The sequence below is a fragment of the Phalacrocorax aristotelis genome, chromosome 20 (assembly GCF_949628215.1).
Source record: "Phalacrocorax aristotelis chromosome 20, bGulAri2.1, whole genome shotgun sequence".
NCBI lineage: Eukaryota > Metazoa > Chordata > Aves > Suliformes > Phalacrocoracidae > Phalacrocorax > Phalacrocorax aristotelis.
Genome location: NC_134295.1, coordinates 7328226 through 7347274, shown reverse-complemented (window position 1 = coordinate 7347274; position 19049 = coordinate 7328226). Strand labels below are relative to the sequence as shown.

At 43.8% G+C, this 19049-nt stretch overlaps 1 protein-coding gene across 1 annotated transcript in view; it reads right to left on the bottom strand.

Moving 5' to 3' along the window:
• Window positions 1-16572, bottom strand: part of LOC142066931 (protein argonaute-3) — a 32811-nt gene extending 16239 nt beyond the window's left edge. The window contains exons 1-5 of the mRNA XM_075115059.1: window positions 16420-16572; window positions 7348-7519; window positions 2764-2884; window positions 2002-2210; window positions 627-763 (exon numbers count right to left, since the gene is read on the bottom strand). Coding sequence (XP_074971160.1) covers window positions 627-763; window positions 2002-2210; window positions 2764-2884; window positions 7348-7519; window positions 16420-16438 — 658 coding nt within the window. The 5' untranslated portion in view covers window positions 16439-16572. The remainder of the gene's footprint in view (window positions 1-626; window positions 764-2001; window positions 2211-2763; window positions 2885-7347; window positions 7520-16419) is intronic.
• Window positions 16573-19049: the final 2477 nt, after the last annotated feature.

The following is a 19049-nucleotide window of genomic DNA, read 5'->3' as shown; positions in this document are numbered from 1 at the left end:
AGAAATTAAGTAGGAAAACAAGCAATGCTAGGCTTTTCATTCCTACATAGGAGTTCTTTTTTAACATGCCAGGTAAAGTTCTGCCAAACACCTGCGTAATGACAAATCCAGAAGAAAAGACTAGGATTTTTAGGTAGCCTTTGCCAATAAGGTCTGGTCTGAACTGACTGAACAGGAAGCCAATGTATGCATACATACATACATAATTAGAATCCCACTCTACTATTATCATCACAACTTCTGCAATAGGCTGACTTCACAATTAACACTGGATATTACAAGAGACAACTTCAAACTGAGCAATGAAACAAGTATTTTTCAGGTGAAAACACCTCGTCTATAAAGCAATTAAAGTTTAAAGTTTTCTTTTTCTGATAAAGATTCTAGCAAAACATGCCAAGCTACTTTATCTCTATTATTTATAATATGAATTAAGAAATCAGTGTAGGTCATCTGGCTTCTGGTTACTAAATCCCTCTGCACAGATGGCACCAAGTTATTGCCACGCAGACGTGCGGTACCACAAACTCAAGCACGACAGCAAAATGACTGAACGGCGAAGTCATTTTTATTCTTAGAGGCATGTTCTTTACTATCTTTATTCTTAACCCTGAATCCCAACTTACCATCAATATTGAGCATCATCTTCCACATGGCAGGCCGAACAGACTGATGGAATCCAAACCAGACCTCCCTACCTCCACCCAAGGGGTGATCATAGCCTTCTGGAGCTGAGAAGAAGGAGCGGCCCACAGGGGTATACCTAGTGAAAAAGATAACCACATGTTTATGCTATTGTTTTCCAAATATAAACAATTGCTTTCCAAACAAAAACTCCATAATAAAGATTATAACACACAGCATTATTGGTTTCGGGAATTTTGTGCACCAGGAATCTATGCCTAGAACCAAGTTTAAACAATACACTCTGAATGCTTCTGTTCCCAGTGCAGTGTTTTTAAACTTAGACAAAACATCACCTAGTTTTAGCAACGTGCAGCCACTTTGTTTTTACAACAAACCAAGAACTAAGTTAACTTACCCTTTCTGATCTTCCACTTCAAGAAATGATAATCGCCATCACAGCAGATTCTGTACAGCAGCACTGTATGTACTGCGCTGACCCTCAAACATCATTTTGCGTGTTTTGCTAGGGAACATCTGAATACAATGTACACTGAGAGAAGGAATACTAGTGTGTTTCCACTATAGTGGAAACAAAGAACTAGAGAAACCGATGTTTCTCTCCAAGGTAGAAAACAGCTGTTCACAAACCTCCACGTCTCCTCATTTTTATAATGGATGGACCTTTGTACAGAAGTTAACATCTTTCATGTTTCCTCAGCATCCAGGGTAGCTTAGGAACACAGGTTTCCGCAAAAACACAAGTCTTCGGGGTCAGTTACCCCAATGAGAAACACCAGTGCAAAGCCATCCTACAGTCTAAACTCAACAATCAGATTTTAAAAGTAACTTTCACTGACCAAATAAAGCTAAATTAATTTGACCTTCTCTGATGTTTCAGGCTTCTGAGATAAAGAATAACAGACTTTGTTAGGATGAGTATCTAGTCTCAAGTGTGTATTTAAAACATGAGCAGCATGCATCATTGATGGTATATCAACGAATTAAAAAGACTCTTACTTTTAAACAGTCACCGCCATCAAGTGCACGATACTTGGCTCGGCATAAGCACAAAACCTGAAAGCAGTGCTACAGCGTACTGTAATCTCTCAGTATTTCAATTAAGGCCTATTATAAGTGTCTCCTGTTTCTTGATCCTTTCAAACAAATACATCACCTGCTCCAGAGTTTAAATGACTACAGAAATACAGTTCTACATCATTAGCATCAATCTCCCCCGTTCAGCTAACCAGCTGTGCTGCATAAGGGGAACAATCATTTTTTTTTCTCTTCACCTGTGAAGAAACAGGGATGAAGGTCTCCCAAGGGGGGGATAACTTCAGGTAAAGACAGACTGCAGGAAGACAGTGAACCTACTTCATGGAGGGTAGGTGTCGTAGCACCACATCGACAGCATGAACAGGGTTAGTGCTGATAGGTTTGTCTAGTTCCAGAGGCTCAGGCAAGGTTCTTCCTGTCAAAACTTCATGCAGCAAGTGCCAGCTCACCCGAGAAACAAACTTTATTGACACTTTGAAGGGACGATCTTTTCCACCTTCTCCTGGTAACGTCACATCCAAATCCACCTGGATGGGGGAGGAGGAAAAAAAGAAAACCAGCAGCAGTTTAATCTCAAGTCTGGTAGTCTTGAGTTTTCACTCCTTTGCATAACTGGGCCAGAGACTCAGAAACTCAGATATTTAGGACACAGCACATTTGATAAGAGCATGTTACCAAATGCACAAGATAGAGAGAACTGGGTCCTCACCAAGCAGAAGAGGACTGTGTAACTTTGTCATCTTGAATCAGATAAGTCTTCATTCCAGAGAAACTGTGGTTTGATTTTTTTAATAGTACTTCATCATAAGATAATGCATTACAGTCTGTAAAACTGAGTAATAGATTTTGCTATAGAAAGAGGCTACTAAAGTCTAGGGGAGGTTCTGAATGCAACTATTACATGCACATTTACATACAATGGAATTTGCAGAAAATACATTAGAAGTACTCCATTTCAATACAGACACCGTAAGATACTTCCAGTTTTTCAGAACTCAGCAATATTAGAAGTTGGGCTTATTTCTTTTTCTTTCCTAAAAGAAGCTGTTACAGGTATAATTTTTTCCCCAGTTATCTTACCCCAGTAGTGGCCACAGGAAGCGGATTGGCTGTATAGAGGCTTCTTTTCCCATCATAAACTGGTCTACGGTCCCCAAATATTGTCACTTTAAAATGCTGCACCATTGAGTCCACCACCTCCCTAGAAAAGTTGATATTTACATTGAAGATGTTTTCAAAGAAGTACCAGACTGGAACTGGCTCCCACACCCCCTGTGTTTTGCTGAAGTAGTTTCAACAAATGCATTACTCAGGAGAATTACAGGACACCCACTGATACTCCAAAAAGGTGCTTCACATACTTCAACTAAAATAACAGATAAACACTAAAGAATAAAATCAGAAACAACACAAATGCTCAAATCCTAGAAAATATCGTTACGGAAATAATTTCAGAAAGTCCCAGAAATGACTGAGGCTTTTGTACAACCTTTATTACACAAAGCAAGGACATGCTTACCTTGGAAGAAAACCACAAGCTGGTATTAGGAGAAACTACTACAAACTCACAGCTGAAAGCTATGCTAGTTCTCAGAAGCAGGACAGTTAACTGTACTGCCTACCTGGTAACTTTCATCCGCTCTTCAATTAACAACAGTTTTGAATTCTGCCTGTTGTGTATAAAAATGAGGTACCCTAACAAAAAAAATCTTAGCTTTAAGTCCTTAATAATCTGAGTTTTTACCACAGAATCAAGTAAAAGCCTGCTCAAATTTGCACACAGTTACAGATTCTCCTATCTTTACTATGAGTTGATGGCAGTGAAGAAAATAGTAACCTGAAACAGAGGCACTGAAATCACACTTGAGAAAATATCATAAAACTTTCATCTTACATAAAAAAAGGCTTCTTGATACAAGCAGATGTATCAGGTCCAGAGAGACTTTTGCAATACCTCTAACTGAAACATGCCTTCAGGATTTGAATTCTTTGGGGATTCTTGGTGCTTGTGTGCCGCGACAACTGTGTCTTACGTGATACAACGTAACTCCCTTGTTCTACAGAAGTTAAACACTTCTCTTAAGCATATGCAAACTAGCATTCCTGCAAAGCAGCAGCTTACTGGTGTACCATTTCCCGACCAGGCAAATTAGCCTGAAGTACTTCAGGAAGATGATAAATATTGACAACTTCAAGTAAAGTTACTAGCAGTACTTTCACCTCTCAGCGGGGACTTGGGGAAAGGGAAGAGAAACTCTCCAGTTCACAGTTCTTTATGTCACTGAACTCTCAGAATCTGAGTTCTTTCACTGGCCAGAAGCACGTCGATATACTTAAGCAACTTCAAAGTATCTACTTAGTACTCAACTGTGCTCCTGCCCAAGTCCATCTTATGTGAAGACCCCCTTTGGCACCAGAACACTGCTCCCTCGTAACGCTACGCACAGGGGTAAGCGTGCAGAAAAACCCGTTTCCGTAAGTGCCAGCTGATTGTCACATACCCTGCGACAAAAGCAGAGGGATAAAAACTAGCAATGAAGAGTAGGAGCAGGAGGGAGAAAGCAAGAGGCTCTGTGAAACCAAACTGGCAGCTCTCAGCTGTAGCTCTGCTACCGATCTCACACCTACAGCATGCTTCAAAGCAAAGCATTATTTACCTTCCCCTTCCCAGTTCACAACACAGCGGAAACAGCCCTAAAGAAAGTTGCTATAAAGGAAAGTGAAAAGGAAACGGAAGACACTCTAGATTTTGAAGCCTCCCTACAGCTAAAAGCTAATAAAGGTGCAGGTGAAATTAAAAAACCCCAGCAGCTCTCCAGGAACTAAACTCCTATTTATACCGAACACAAGCACGCACACAGGATGTTAGTCAGAAAGTATTTCAGAATAGCTGGATCTATGTAAATCCACTGACTTCTTCGAAATAACTGTCATAGCATGCAAGAGAAAGGGAAAAATATATTTCTAAGGGAAATTCTTCAAAGCAGGTATTTCAGTATACTGATTTCAATTTAGGCTAATGAAAGCCATTCTTCTCTGTGCAATCCACAGCACACTATCTGGGGTCATTTATTCAGCAGATAAGTCGTGTATTTAGTAGTGTGGCAGATTAGTAGTAGTAGTGTTTTTAAATAAGCAATTTCACAGTTCCCTACCTTAAAACAACCAATCTGCATGCAAGCTTTACCCTCAGCTTTCAGATTTTAAGCTACAGCTTATATTAGGATTCATAATTTACATACTGTATTTATTTGCTGTCAAATTTGAAAACAAATTTAGTCTTTCATTTGAGAATATTTGACTATTAAAGCAACTCATTAGGTTTTGCTGCCGTGTTCAATTAGTCTTCTCAGTTTACCTTGACAAAAACCAGACGACTGCTTCTACCAGTCGGTTACACAAATAAGGAAATGCAAGACAGTATCTTTACTGGTGGAAGGGAAAGTTGTTGAGCTTCTGGACAAAGCTACACGTGCACCTGAACTCCACCTATACTACAAGAAGTACATTTATGAATGAGAAACCTCCAAAAGCACTTAAAATTAACTTCAGTTTATAAAAAAGCACTTCTGGGAAACAACCAACCTTCACACAACCTAACAAAAGCCAAAAGCAATTGTTAGATACTCAATCTGAGACTTGCAGAAGGTACGAAAACTTGTATCAGCCGCAAACATACCCTTCAGGAAATCAGTGTCATTTAGGTAAGCAAAAACATTGATCATGTCAGTTACTTTAGAAACTCAAACCAGATACTTTTGCCTCTCTCCACAAGCTGAAAACTTCAGAAGACACAGCCTTCGTCTACAGCATGACCAACTAACACGAGATGTGACCAACAGCAGTTTTGGTTTGGGAAGCAAGCTTGAAATTACCCTACAAACAGGACCACAAATGGGATTTTTCTTCTCCCTTTTAAATTTTATATAAATTTTAGTTGCTATTTTAAAACGACTTATTGCAAATGCACTATTTTCAAACATCTGTAGCTTCTCCCACTGTTATGGAAACAGCTAACTACACCGAACCACAGACTGCAGTTACTGGAACAACCAGAGTTCTTACAGCTTTGTCTCCCTTAGTCTATTTTAATTGAGCATTGCCATACAACAGGAAAAAAATTGTTTTAGTCAACAGATTTTAAGTGAAATGACATTTATCTTCACTACAAGATAGCACTAGGAAAGAATCAGACATACAAAACAGTAAGTCAGTTTAGAGCAGTTTATATTCTCATTCCCTATGAGCACGGCTTCACAAGCATTCTTCATTTAACAATACAGTAGCAAATTAACCTTTCATAACAGTAATATTATGTTAAACGTGATATAGTATTTGTGTGAATTCCCAATTTTATCGATTTATTCGTTTCTTTTTCATTAATACTTAAGAAAGGGTTTTTTTTTTATAGCCTTCATCACTGCAGTATGCAACTAGCAGGGGAAAAAAATCACCAGCCAGAGTCAAGTCCTTGCAATACGTTATTGTTAAAATGTAAAAAACCAGAGTTGCAGATGAGAGAGGAAAAAATTACTTTTCAGCCACCCTAAACTTTAACTGATGAAACAGATTTCACAAGACACGTATCAAGTAACTCCTCCTAAAAAAATTATTCAATGCCGAGAAGAAATACAGGAAACACAAAGTGTTGTAATTTTTGAAGAGCAAAAATGATTATAGCTCTAATGTCAGGTTTTCAGTTAACTACTCTTTCTGAGGAGGCTCCTCTGGCTCCCCTAATTTATGAGGTTTAGGACAAAATGCACAAAGACCCTATATGAGCACCTGTACTAGCAATCTGTTAAGGCTAAAGACTCCAGCACTCGAAATGTAGTTTGTTGGATCACTAAATGAACAGGGATACAGAATATGAAAATATTCTCTCCATTGAACCAGCAATCTCAAAACACAGTAGCCTAGCAAGGGATGCGACTGACCCTAACACAGAGCAGACATGAAAATAAGATGAGATACAATGTCCTCTACAAAATGCTGTAACAGAGAAAGGACGCAGGTGGAGCTCAAACCAAGTCCCACCATTTCAAACATACGATGCTGATGGCATAAGATATCCATTAACAAAGAGAAAAAGAGAAAACTGATTCGTTTGCAGTGCTTTCATACCACTGTTCCTAAGGGAAGCCTTCCAGCCGAAGGCTGTCTCCTCCTGGACCTACAGCAATGGCTTTTATCCGCTAGCTTCTGGTCACAGTACCCAAGTGAATTAATTTGAGGAACCTTTCACATTAACCAATGCTGCAATGCATCTCAAGATCAACCGAGGAGAAAAATACCCATAGAAGCAGACTCCTGCTAACTCTCAAATGATTCAACAGCCAGTATTGCAACCAAAAAAGGTAACTGCTTACAGCTATACCATATTTATACTGTCCTGAAGAACAGGATTTGCTGCCAAACAGCTCAGAGTACTGTGACCACTACTGGCGGGCCCACTTCATAGTATCTGCTCACAACCAAACTGAAAAGAACCTGGAAGAGGCTCTGTACCCGCCTCACAGGCGTTTGTGAGAACTTGCACGCTGGTCTCCATAGCATAATGCTCTGACGTTAAGCTACACAGAGACTATATTTACTTCAGTAGGTCCCTCTGTTGCTTAAAAATTTCAGTATCAGTATAATTTAAGACAAATTTCACCTTCTTACCTGTTCACCCTCCGAGGACACTTATCTGGTTTGATATCCACCTCATAGAGGTAGACATCAATCTTTGGGATTTCAACTTGGAAGCAGTTGGCCAGCAGTTTAATGGGTTTGCCCATGGTGCCATAGCCGGGACGCCTGGGCACCATGAGTAGGGGCTGTGCCCCGACGGGTCCTGCGGAAGGAAAACATATCACAGATTAGAAGATAAGCACAACAGACAAGCTGTGTTGAAAAGGTACTAGTTGCTTATATTTCAGCAGTTTAAAAATACATAAGGCACCTTCCATTTGCAGGTACACGTACTTGTCTCCCATTGAGACTTGCTAATGTATTCCCCTTTTTCAGTCTTAAGCAACTCCCTGAACCAACTCACAGGATGACTAGGCAGGCACCAGAGCCACCACACTGGAAGATGGGAAAATTAGCTGTATCAAACAGCAGACATCAAACAGCATGCTAACCTATTAAGTTCCAAACGAACACTTGCCCATTTTTCCTCCACAAGCCTCCACCCACATCTAGGCTCCTTTCTTACTGACGAGTTTCAGCTTCTGAAATTAGCATGAATAATATCAGGAGCCTTCCTAAACAAACAAACAAAAAAAGAGAAGTATGCTTTTCCCTCTAACACTTCACTATCATGGAAAGCCCCGCTGCCATTAAAACACAAAAAGCTTCACAAGTCTTTTCTGAGCACCCTAGTAATTGCCACAGAATACAAAAATATGGAAGCAGTTCTGGACTGATGTATGTTGTTTGTGATAAACTCTTAATTTCATTGCCATTATTAGCTTAGTCTTGGAAGACAGATTATTCTTGAACTTCGCTGGCTGAAAATGGATGAAGGGTAAAACCATTACCTCCTGTCTAACTGCACCAATAAAGCCGATTGGCCACAAGAGGAAAGACTCAGATTAAGATACGGGATTGTAAAACACTTGATTAGAGAAACCATCAAAAGCTGCAATAAGAGATGGGCATTTTGAAAGTCAGCTAAAACCACCTCTCTAGTAATGTGTCACATTCTCATCTGGTTATCTATTTAATTTACTTTGCATCATTCAGATGAGAGTATCCTGCTCAAGGTATAGGCTACTCATGCCTTACAAAACCAAACAGTAGTAGACATAGGCCACTTTCAAGAATTTCTACTGGTATTTGCACTTCAAAATCTCTCTCTCTCCAGCCAAGAAACAACAAAACCAACATGCTTTGTAGCCTGAGTTTTAAAAAATTACTCATCATACAAATGTCATGATTTACAGAACATTCGATTAAGTTGAAGTTCTCCCCTCTACTCCTACTCAGTGACGCAGATAGCAATTCCAGCCCACTCATTTTCATAGAAGAGTTAAAATGTCAAGTGCTGGTAAAAATGTCTTATTTGCCTTTTGATTAATCTGCACCATTCCTGGAAAAAAAATCACATTATCTTGAAGCAAACCATGTACTGAGAATAGGTGAACATGAAACATTTGTCTGGCTCTACCCAGAAATCTACCAAAAATTCTGAGTGGGCTTGGCCTCGAGCCACAAGATAAAACAAAAACATAAAACAAGAAGCACCATTTAAAACACCCTCACAGACTATGCTTATGCAAAACTTGTTCCAAGCATCTGTTCTCTTCAACTTTGTCTTCATTTTAATACTGTCACATGAGTAAAAGCAGCTCTACAATTTACTCCAGATATATTTTCAGAATATAAGCATATGCAAAAAGTTACTACTAAACATTTGAGTGACATAAATGACTCAATAGTTTATTTTAATATTACAAAGACATAGATGTCATAGTTTATATTTAGTTCACATCTGTAGGAAACACTAACAAAGCTGGTGAAATAAAGATAGAGTTAAAAAGGTTGCTATAGTCTTGTCTGTCCTGTTTCCCCCTACCCCATTTGTTAAAACAATGTAAAATGTATAAACAGTTGCTAAAATCTGTAAGCGCAGGAGAAAGTCAGTGTGAAGACAATCCTCACGAAGGTTAGGCGAAGAAGCTGAAGCGCATGGAACAGGGAAATACAGTATGGCTGAAATCTTTGTCACCATCTCCTCTGGAAGTTGCATTAAGTTGAACTCCTTAACTGAGCACCCAACTGCTGGAGAGTGCTAGAGAAGAGATAAACCCCTTTACGGGAACGTTACTCCGTTATTTACCCCTTCGCTTAGGTTAACAGAATCCTAGCAATCAGCTGCACAGGGGCAAAAACCCAAAACAGAGGAATGATATTCAGTTACTAATACGAGGCAGGGTGCTCTTCAAAATCCTGGGTCGGAAAAGCAATGCTCTACCCAAAGCCAAGTATGCAAGCAGGCCTCCAACCTCTGCTCCTTGGAGAGCAGTGGTGAGCAAAACAAGAAAATACCAGTTGTTAGACAAAGGCTTTCCTTAGCCTCGCTTGCTCAGCCGCGCACACACGGCTCCTCAGGAAAACAGCTCACCCTGGAAGACGTTAGAACCCAGATTTTGGCAAAGAGGAATTAAGTGCCCGACAGATGAACAAGAATCACAGGTCTACACACTATCCAGGAATAATTTTCTAGAATTCAGCTGATTTTGCTATCATCTTGTGCGATTCAGATGCGTCCTTGGACAAGTTAACTTGAAAACATGAGTGTGCTGTAATTCATCTCTGCTATCGCTGTCCAAATACACTAGCACCCACTCAGAATATCCTGCTTTCAAAATACACTCAATTGCCAGATTGCATGTCTGTGTCACTGGCTTCAGACCTGTGACTCAAAACCCAATAAAACATAAATAACAAGCGATGCTCTCTGAGGACAGCTACTGCTCCTGTATCATATCAGTGAGTCACTCAACCTCATGCCTAAGTCCTGTGTCAAGCTAAAGGAAATAAACACACAAACCAAAAATACTAAAAGTACTATTCTACATAGCACAGAATGACTATGATTGGCAGACCGATTCCTTCATGTTATTTAACCGTTGTGAAACCAAAGGCCTTAAAGTTTCAAAAATCTTTGCAAAAGTGTTACCGCAGCCGGGCCGGACTCTGCGGCGGACGGGGGAACGCTCAGTCTCTTGGTGCCTCCAGAAGAGGAGAAGCTCTGCACGGCCCAGTTGCCCACAAGAAAGGCTTTAGAGGAGAAACTTCTCTGTGTTTAAGGAACTATTACTACTCTGCCATTAGGTATGTATGCTTAGTACGCTCTTAAATACCCAAGAAAAAACATAGATCAAGTCTGGTTAGCCTGCCAGAATAGCGCTCAATTCATAAAACCAGTTAAGGAAAGTCCCTATGTTGACAGTCAACTGATTTATAACACGGAACAATGAATACACAGATAGGAACTAAACCTGACGCTTCGGGCAGATTCTTGAAAGACTTTTATACAACAAGGAAGAATGTTTCAAGAAGATACAAAATCCGCCACTAAATAACTTGAACCTTCTGAATGTACGGTTATTCATTAGAAAATGTACAAGAAAAACCTGCAGAGAAAATATTTAACTAAACATTTAAATCAGTAATAAGGCAGAAATAAAAAAAACCTCTTCAGGACCTAAAGGTACATCAATTTATAAATCACTGTTCATAGCATTTGCTGAAGTCATTTATGAACATCCTTCAGCAACGTCGGAAGACTATTTCCTCACAAGCAAATGCTCAATAAACAAGCAGAAGCAAAAGCCCTGACAAAACACCTGCAAAGCAGACAAATGCTAAACCAGGGAAGTTCCACCTGCTCCACGTACCGACAGCGGTGGGTGTGCTGCGTTCAGCAGCGCACAGAGCGTGCTTCGCTCCCTGCCGCCGCGGCCACCTTTAGAAGCAGGTATGCCGAATCCCCCGCGCGTTTCACAGGGGATTTACACGGGTATTTCCCGTGGGCATCTGCAGGATGTTACTGTGCCAGCCCAACGCGCGCAGGAACCTAAGCTGGCTATCTGCCAGCTCGCGGATGAGAGACGGGCAATATTTTGAAGTTTTGCTGATATTTAATCCAATATTTCAACAAAACCCCAAGAGAGATGAAAAAGAAATTGTTACTTTTAGAGGGCCTAATGAGGAAACAAATATTTCAAAACATTAAAAAAAAAATTCGCTAAAATAGAATAAGTGTTGTTTATGAAATGCATTCTGAAGAAAACAGTCATAGCAATACTACTTTTTCAAAGAGCTGAAGTTTGCAGTAACATTAAAAATACATGGACAATGAAATTCATTTCAAGTGCAATTATGTGGCTGTCCTGGTTTCAGCTGGGATAGAGTTCATTTTCTTCCAGCCAACAGAACCATCGACTCCAAGAGAACGTGAAAACAGTGGAAATTTACAGTTGTCAGTATTCAGACCCACAGTTTGAAAATTCCCATTAAAGTCAGATCATATTCCAGACCAATATGGAAGTCCCCCTAACAGTTTAAATGAGCTCTGAATCAGAATCTTTTCTTCTGCGGAATTATAGATGTTATAATAAAGATTAGACACAACAAAAATTGACTGTAATTTCTATGGCAATACAGCCAACAGTATAGAACACATCTGGCGGGCATCCAAAACACAGGCTTCAATCTGCCTAGCAACTGAACGCAGCCCTAATCGGAATAAAGCCTGAACAGAAAGAGCACAAGCACAGGAACCTGCAAATACTTTCAACAAACCACTTTACGGAAAACTGAAGCCTTTGGCCTGCAAGACAGTTTTACAGCACGAAGCAAAATACTGATTTCTAGCAAGATGCTAATAGAAAATACAGATTTCCTTATGTGATCCCTGCCTTACAGCAGTACAGAGCTTCCAGCAGAAAATCACCCTTTTTCTTACTGTGACCTCAGCATTATAAACCAAAAAAATATTAACAGATGATTACTTAATAGGTTTTGTCTATAAAAACAGTTCTAAATCTCTAAGAAAATGGGTGACTGAACAGTCTTCAACACGATACACGACTTAACAGGTAAAATGTTATTTAAACTCTGGCTCCGTAACACAAGGCAGACTTGTCTAACAGCTCCAATGCCCCGGTGGAGTCTGCACACGGGAGAAAGCTCTCCATGGATGGGAAGAGGATGGAGGGATAAAAACCATTCCCTTTCAGAGGGCCCCCGGCCTCTGCTCAGATTCAGAGGCCCAGCCTGTGGAGCTCAAAGAAAATTCTATCACTACTGAAAAATAAATTAATTCTAGATTAAAAAAATAGATAGGGGAGAATATATTTAAACGTTCGTTTCAATAATTGAGCTCCTTATGCCAGAAATCATGAATTGCCTTATTTCTGTAGCTGCAGCCTCGCTGGGTGGCATTACATTATTTATGAGTAATGTAATCCACATTTTCTAAACATTCCTACTCTCAATTTAGGCCTTTTTTTAAAAAAACCAAAGGTTTCAGATAATAAGTCATGTTAAAACTCATCAAAAGCCAATTTGATGCCATGCTCAGTGACAGCCAACTGCACAAGTAAGTACTAGTGTGCTAACTTGTTCTATCCTAACGAAGTTACAGAAAATACACTGAAGTGTTTTGGAAGCATTTATAAGGTAATAAATGCTTCTGAACCATTAAAAAAAAAATCTAATCATAAAGAACTTCAAGCTCAAAAAAGCAGCTTACATGCACAGTGTAAAGTTAATACCTACCTACTCTATGGGAAGAGAACATGCCAACGCACAGAAACACAGCAACGCTTTTCCCTTAAGGTGCTTCCACAGACCAGAATTGGTAAGGTACGCTGACAAAAATCATTGCTGTGTGCCAACATACCGCCTTTTGCCACCAAAATAAACCTTCACCAACATGGACTTACATTTACGCTAAAACCCTCCCTTCATAAGAAAAGATGCAATTCTTAATGCACTGCTTTTTATTCTCCTCACTTCATATTTACTGTTTTGAAAACTACATAATTCCTCCCCCACACTCACTAACTTTTAATTGCTGGTATGGAGAGAGTGAAACATGCTGCCTGTCTACCTCCTATTTAGGTTTCAAATTTAAGGTGCAAGCAGTTCTTCGTTTTCCAGTTTATTGTCTGAAAAATATCTAAGAGCAGAACAGCAAGATCCGAGACACACAGTCGTATCTCTCGATGTCAAACCATGCTACCAGTAAGCCCCTCGCAGAATAAAATACAGTTTTAACAGTTACTAAACAAAAGTTCTTTAAACGCAATACTAAAATTTACTTTACATCCTAAGAAGTTTTGTGTGTGAAGGAAATTGAATGAAGCAATGAATTCGTGATGAATTTCATCATCTTCAGAAAAACGCACTAGAGCACAAAGAAATGAGAAACTATGAAGAACATTAATGACAAAACTGACTTGTACCCAGCTACCACCTTCTCTTTAATTAGGAGGTAAATGCTTTGCATGACAGTTCGGTTATACGGCCTAATCTTAACGAGAGAGAAAAATTACTTCAGCTATCAAGATATCTCTGATCACTTGGCAAGTCACCCCGCTCGCTGCTCCTTCTCACTCCAAATTCAATACAAGTCTTCGGACTACCAGCCGAATTGCCGGGCTACCCATAGGACTGCAAAACGCCGCTTGCAGGCGGACTCTCAGCCCTCCCCTGTAGGAATCGGCTGGAGCTAGGCACAGTGGGAGGCTGCGGTTCGATTAGAGTATTGTCTAAACACATACCAGATGTGTTGAAAGGCACGTAAGCTGCATATCGCTGTCATTTCTTTAAATTTCTACTGGTAATTAGCTCAAGAAATGTCCCGGCACCTTTACCACTAAGGAAGTAAAGCTATGAGGGTGAAAGAATTTGCAAAGTTCCTGTCGTGAGTCAAACAGCTTCCACTGCAACTCCAGAGGAAAAGTCCCCCTGTAACTCACATCGTACGTATTCTGGAATAGAGCAACTTTTGAAGGCACTTATGATTCATTCCCCTTCCCTCCTCTACCCCACCCACAAAAATGTAACTTCTAATGGCCCTCCCAAATCACTACTCTTAACGCAGAAAGAGAAAAGCAAATTCTCAGAATCTTATCTGCCCAGAGCGCATATGGAGAGGGGAACAGAAGATTAAAGACGTCTGCAGTGCTTCATTAAAAACATCCCATACCAGGGTCAGGAGAACCCCACTTGACACTTAACACAAAAAGCTGTGAACTCTGAAGGAACAATTTATGAAATGTAAATGAAGATACACGCAGCACTCTCATCCGACTCAATTATACCACGGAGCATCCACAGCGCCTCGGTGGCACTGTTTTAATACACCTGTCTTTTGGAAGTTTACTTAATGCTCTCCTGGCGGAAGCGTGATGCATGACACTGAATTCGATCTTTCACCAAGAGCTGCTCTGACTTTGCCTCACCTTTTTACCGCCAGCGTTTTATTGCTATTCCTCAGTTTACCTGATTTGAGCACAACCTGCACCCTGAACAGCTGGCTTCACATCCTTCTTCTACCTTAAACTGTGTTCAAATTATCTGGACTGGAAGATGTATACTCACTAGATTTCATAGGCTAAGCCCACCACACGAATAGGAAGATGCCGACAGCACTGCTTCACCCACCACGTCCTGGCACACGCTTCCATCCTTTACTCCAGGTATACTCACAATCCTACCTTTGTTTCCCCCACTTTGTGTTGGAGACTCTGTTTATTCTAGCCCGTATTTTCCCTTCACACACAGAAAAGGACGAATGTCTCAACGTCCTTCTCCCTTTTGTGACAGGACTTTAACCCTTATTTGCTCCACCAAGGATAGTTTGTGGCCACTGGTTCCCTGAAACGTGGAACGTTAACATCGCACTTAGAGCTTCCCTCATTACACAGGAGATGTGGAAACATCCATTGTGCTGAACCCCACAGCGTTTTGCAGGCCGAGCCCGTTCGCAGTCCTGTCTAACGGCGCGCGTTGCCGAAGTAACACGTTACAGCCTAAACTTTTCCCAAAGAAAAACGAAAAGGTTTACATGCTACTCTTGCAAATCTACTTCTTTCTGTGAGACAACTAGAATTATACCAGGTTATAATTAAAGTTTATTTAGCACATACAAATTACGAGCATACCATCTGAATTCCAACGGATTGCTAAAATCCAGCACCTTCCCAAAGTGGTTTCAACTCCACCATGCACCTCATTAAGCAATGACATCGCTTCGGTGGCAAGTTTTTCCTGCCAAATCCGTCATTAACTTAAATCTCCAAATGAGTTACAAAGCTATCTCTCTACACATGAAGAGATGAAAACATATGTTTTGCACTGATGCCTTCAGCCTCGCGCTTGTATTTTCACAGGCTGTGGCACCTCCTGAACTGACAGAAATGGAACTCTGAGTCGTTTTGGCGTCCCCTTTGCCATCCAGCTGCGTCACAAATTAAACCCAGCCCAAGCCTGAACTCTCCTTCCACTCTTCTGTCAAAAGATAAATTCTTTGGATTAACTGAAGTCGAAGTTCCTCCTCCAAGTCTCAAAACACACGTTAAATACACGCTTTACAAACGCTAAACATGTGCTTCCAGCGTGAAAGGATCAAACCAGCGACGGCTGAAACGCGAAGACCCCGGCTGGGCCGGCGCGTGGCGGTGCTGCCAGGGGCACCCGCAATGCGCCCTGGAACCCCAGAGCCCAGCGACCACCTGCGCAGCGGCCACGCACCTCATGCTGACCTGGCGGCAAGTGCCCGCTCCGTGGGTAAAGCTTCGGGTTTCGAGGCGGTATCTCAAAGTCATCGTCACAGTTACAAGATTATGCAAGCCGGCCTGCAGCCGCTGCCTGGGAAACGCTAGTTATGAAATACAGAGAATTAATTCTCCACTATCTTCGGCACAGGAAAACGGGCGGCACAGGAGGGCGCGGTGCCCGAACTCCCCCGGTTACCGGAGCTTCGCCACAAGGGCTTCCGCGGCTCCCCTGGGAGGTGAGCCCGCAGGGTCCGGAGCCCCCGCTCCCGCCGGCGGCCCCGCCACGCTCCAAACCCTCGGCACAGGCCGCTCCGCCACGGCGGGAACCGGGTGAAGGGGGGGGGGGGGGGGGGCGAAAGGCGCGGTGAGGCCCCGCTCCGGCGGGCCGCTGCCCGTCACCCCCCCCGCCGAGCCAAGCCCCGCCAGGCCGAGCCCCGCCGCCGCCCGCGCTCACCTGCGCTGCCGATTTCCATTCATGGAGCTGGGCGCAGCCGCTGGGGGCTGCGGGCTCCGCGCGGAGCCGGGCCCGGCGGCCGGCTCGGGGCTCCCCTCGGGGCTGCGCTGGGCGGCGGCCCGCCCCACTCCCCGCAGGCTGCGGCCCGCCGCGTCGCCTCGGCCGCCCGCCGCTTCCCTCTGTCCGTCCGTCCCGTCCCCTCAGGCGGTGGCGGCGCGCGGCGGCTACCAGAGGGACCGATCCCCCCCCCCCCCCCCCCCGCGGGCGGAAGTTGCGTGGCCGCCCGCAGCCCCGGCTCTCCCTGCCGCCCTGCTCCGCTCCGCTCTGTCCCGCCGCGCGCGCGCGCCGGCACCCCCCACACCCCCCAAACCACCGGAAGTCCCGCCCCCGCACGCCGGGAAACGCGCGCACGCGCCGGCCCTTCCCACGGGGGCGGAGCTTTGTGGCGGGGCGCGCGGGGGGCGGGGCGACGGAGGAGGCGGGCCCGGAAGTGGGCGGTGCTGGGCGGTGTTGCGGCGCGAGCCTGGGCGGTTGCTCGGCAACGGGGCAGGGGGCGGGAAAGGCGGTGGCGTCTCAGGGCCGGGGCGGACTGGGGCGGACTCGAGGAGCGGGACGAACCCCACAGCCTCCCGCGGAGCATCTCTGCGCCCCATCCCGCCCCGGGACAGCGGACCCGCACCGGCACCCCGCGACCTCGGGTGTGGCGGCCGGCACCCTCCGGAGCCCCCCCCAGCACACCCCACGCGGGGCTGGGGGTTTTCCCCACTGCCTTTCAGAGGAGGGTTTGCAACCACAAGCAGAAGCTTGTGCTGCTCCCCCTCTTCCCTCCAGCCCACCCAACAGGTGCCGCGGCAGTCGCAGCGTACGACTGCCGTAAGGACTCTGAGCCCGGTTCCAAATGAATTACGTTGATGCGTTTCTTTAATCCTCGCTAAATCTACCAGAAGAAAACCCACGCCTCGGCCTCAGTCGCGCTCAAGAACGTAGCGCACCATTCCCTGTTTGTAGGGCGCAGCGGCGCGCTGGCCGGGAGCTCTGGCAGCTGCTGGCATGTTCCGCACGTGCTGCCAGGAACTCCGACTGAACACGCTGACTTTTTCCTCTGCTGAAAAACCCGGGAGCGCACGTATTGTGCATGACTGCGGTGCTACCGTGACTGCCGAGACGGTGCCGCCAGAACCCGGGGAGAGAGCCGCAGGCTGGCCCGGCGGGAGGGCGAAGCACAAAGCGCGGGCAGCTGTAGGCAAGGCTAAAATATTAAACGCTGCTGCAGATATGAGGGCGCGCATGTGAATATGCAGCCTTCCTCCTGCAAGGCTTTAAAACAGCCTTCTCGGGGAGTGAGATGTGGAGACATCTGACAAGCGTACGCTCAACAGACTAAAAAACCTGATAAATGCACGTTATCCTTTGACATTCCCATAACAACCAAAGGACTGACATCACGCTTGTGTTTATTTTTCCTACTTGCAGAGGAGCTATGAGACTCTAAGAGACTAGGGTTGATGAGAAAAATACAGACTAATTCACTAGACCAGCATAAATTCAGAGCATACGTTGTCCTTTTTCTCTGTTTTTGGCAATGTTTTTAACAATGTTTAGTACCACTTTGTTACAGGTCCGGTATGCAAACTCACCAAACAAGCAGAGTGTGAAACGAGCGTGGGGAAGCGATTCAGAGGTACCAGGCTCAGTGCTGGGTCAGGCAGCAGCACCCTTATCTCTGATCCCTCTTCCCCCAAAAGATGACTTCTTTGTAAGAACAGTATATCGCGGCTTGTCCCAGCAGGTTTGAACCCGCTAGTCGTTATGAAAAAATGACGTCCCCTCTCCTGGTGGTGAGAGGCACTTCCCCGCTCAGCAGCTGGGGAGGTGCTGAAGAACTGGAACTTTGGGCCAGCAGAAGAGGAGTTTGAGATCCATAATCCAGATCCGTTATTAAGAATGACCATCCCGGAGACTGCCAGCTAAATTAGTCTTAAAAAGTGTAAATTTAATTATCAGGTAAGCTACACAGTAAGGATTCTAAACCCATGCAAATTAACAGTAAACTACTAGAATATTTCCTTAACTGAAATCCTGAGAGGGAAGGGGAAACGCGATCGCCAAGATCAAGCAGATATGGTGGAGGGAGACACCTCTGCAAGATGCACGGACTTTAGAGGCATGCAAGCACTTCTGTTTCTGCAGCTTCGGACACTGTAACCAGAACCAAGGGCCAGGGCTCAGATGCCGATCCAACACCTGAAACCACGGAGCCCGATCTGCTTTCCGGGAGTTCAGACCCAGCTGCACAAGGCACAATTTCCTGTTATACCTCTCTCACAGCAACAGTCCCCTTGAAACTGCAAAAGATTTCTAGTATGTAGTAGGATTTAAGGAAAAGGTGATGCAACATTAAAACCATCAGGAAGATGGGTGCAGAATCCGCACAGGTGCTCAGGGCGGTATAATACATTTGGCACGCCTCAGTTCAAGTACATTAGCTAGCGAGTACGCACGTGCCATCAGCAAGTGCCTCCTTAAAATTGCTTAGCATTGTTCAAAAACCCAGTTACAGCTCAACTGCTAAATAATTCACTGTCTAAAGATGCATCGCTACACGTTTGAGAGGTAAAGCACAAGCAGAT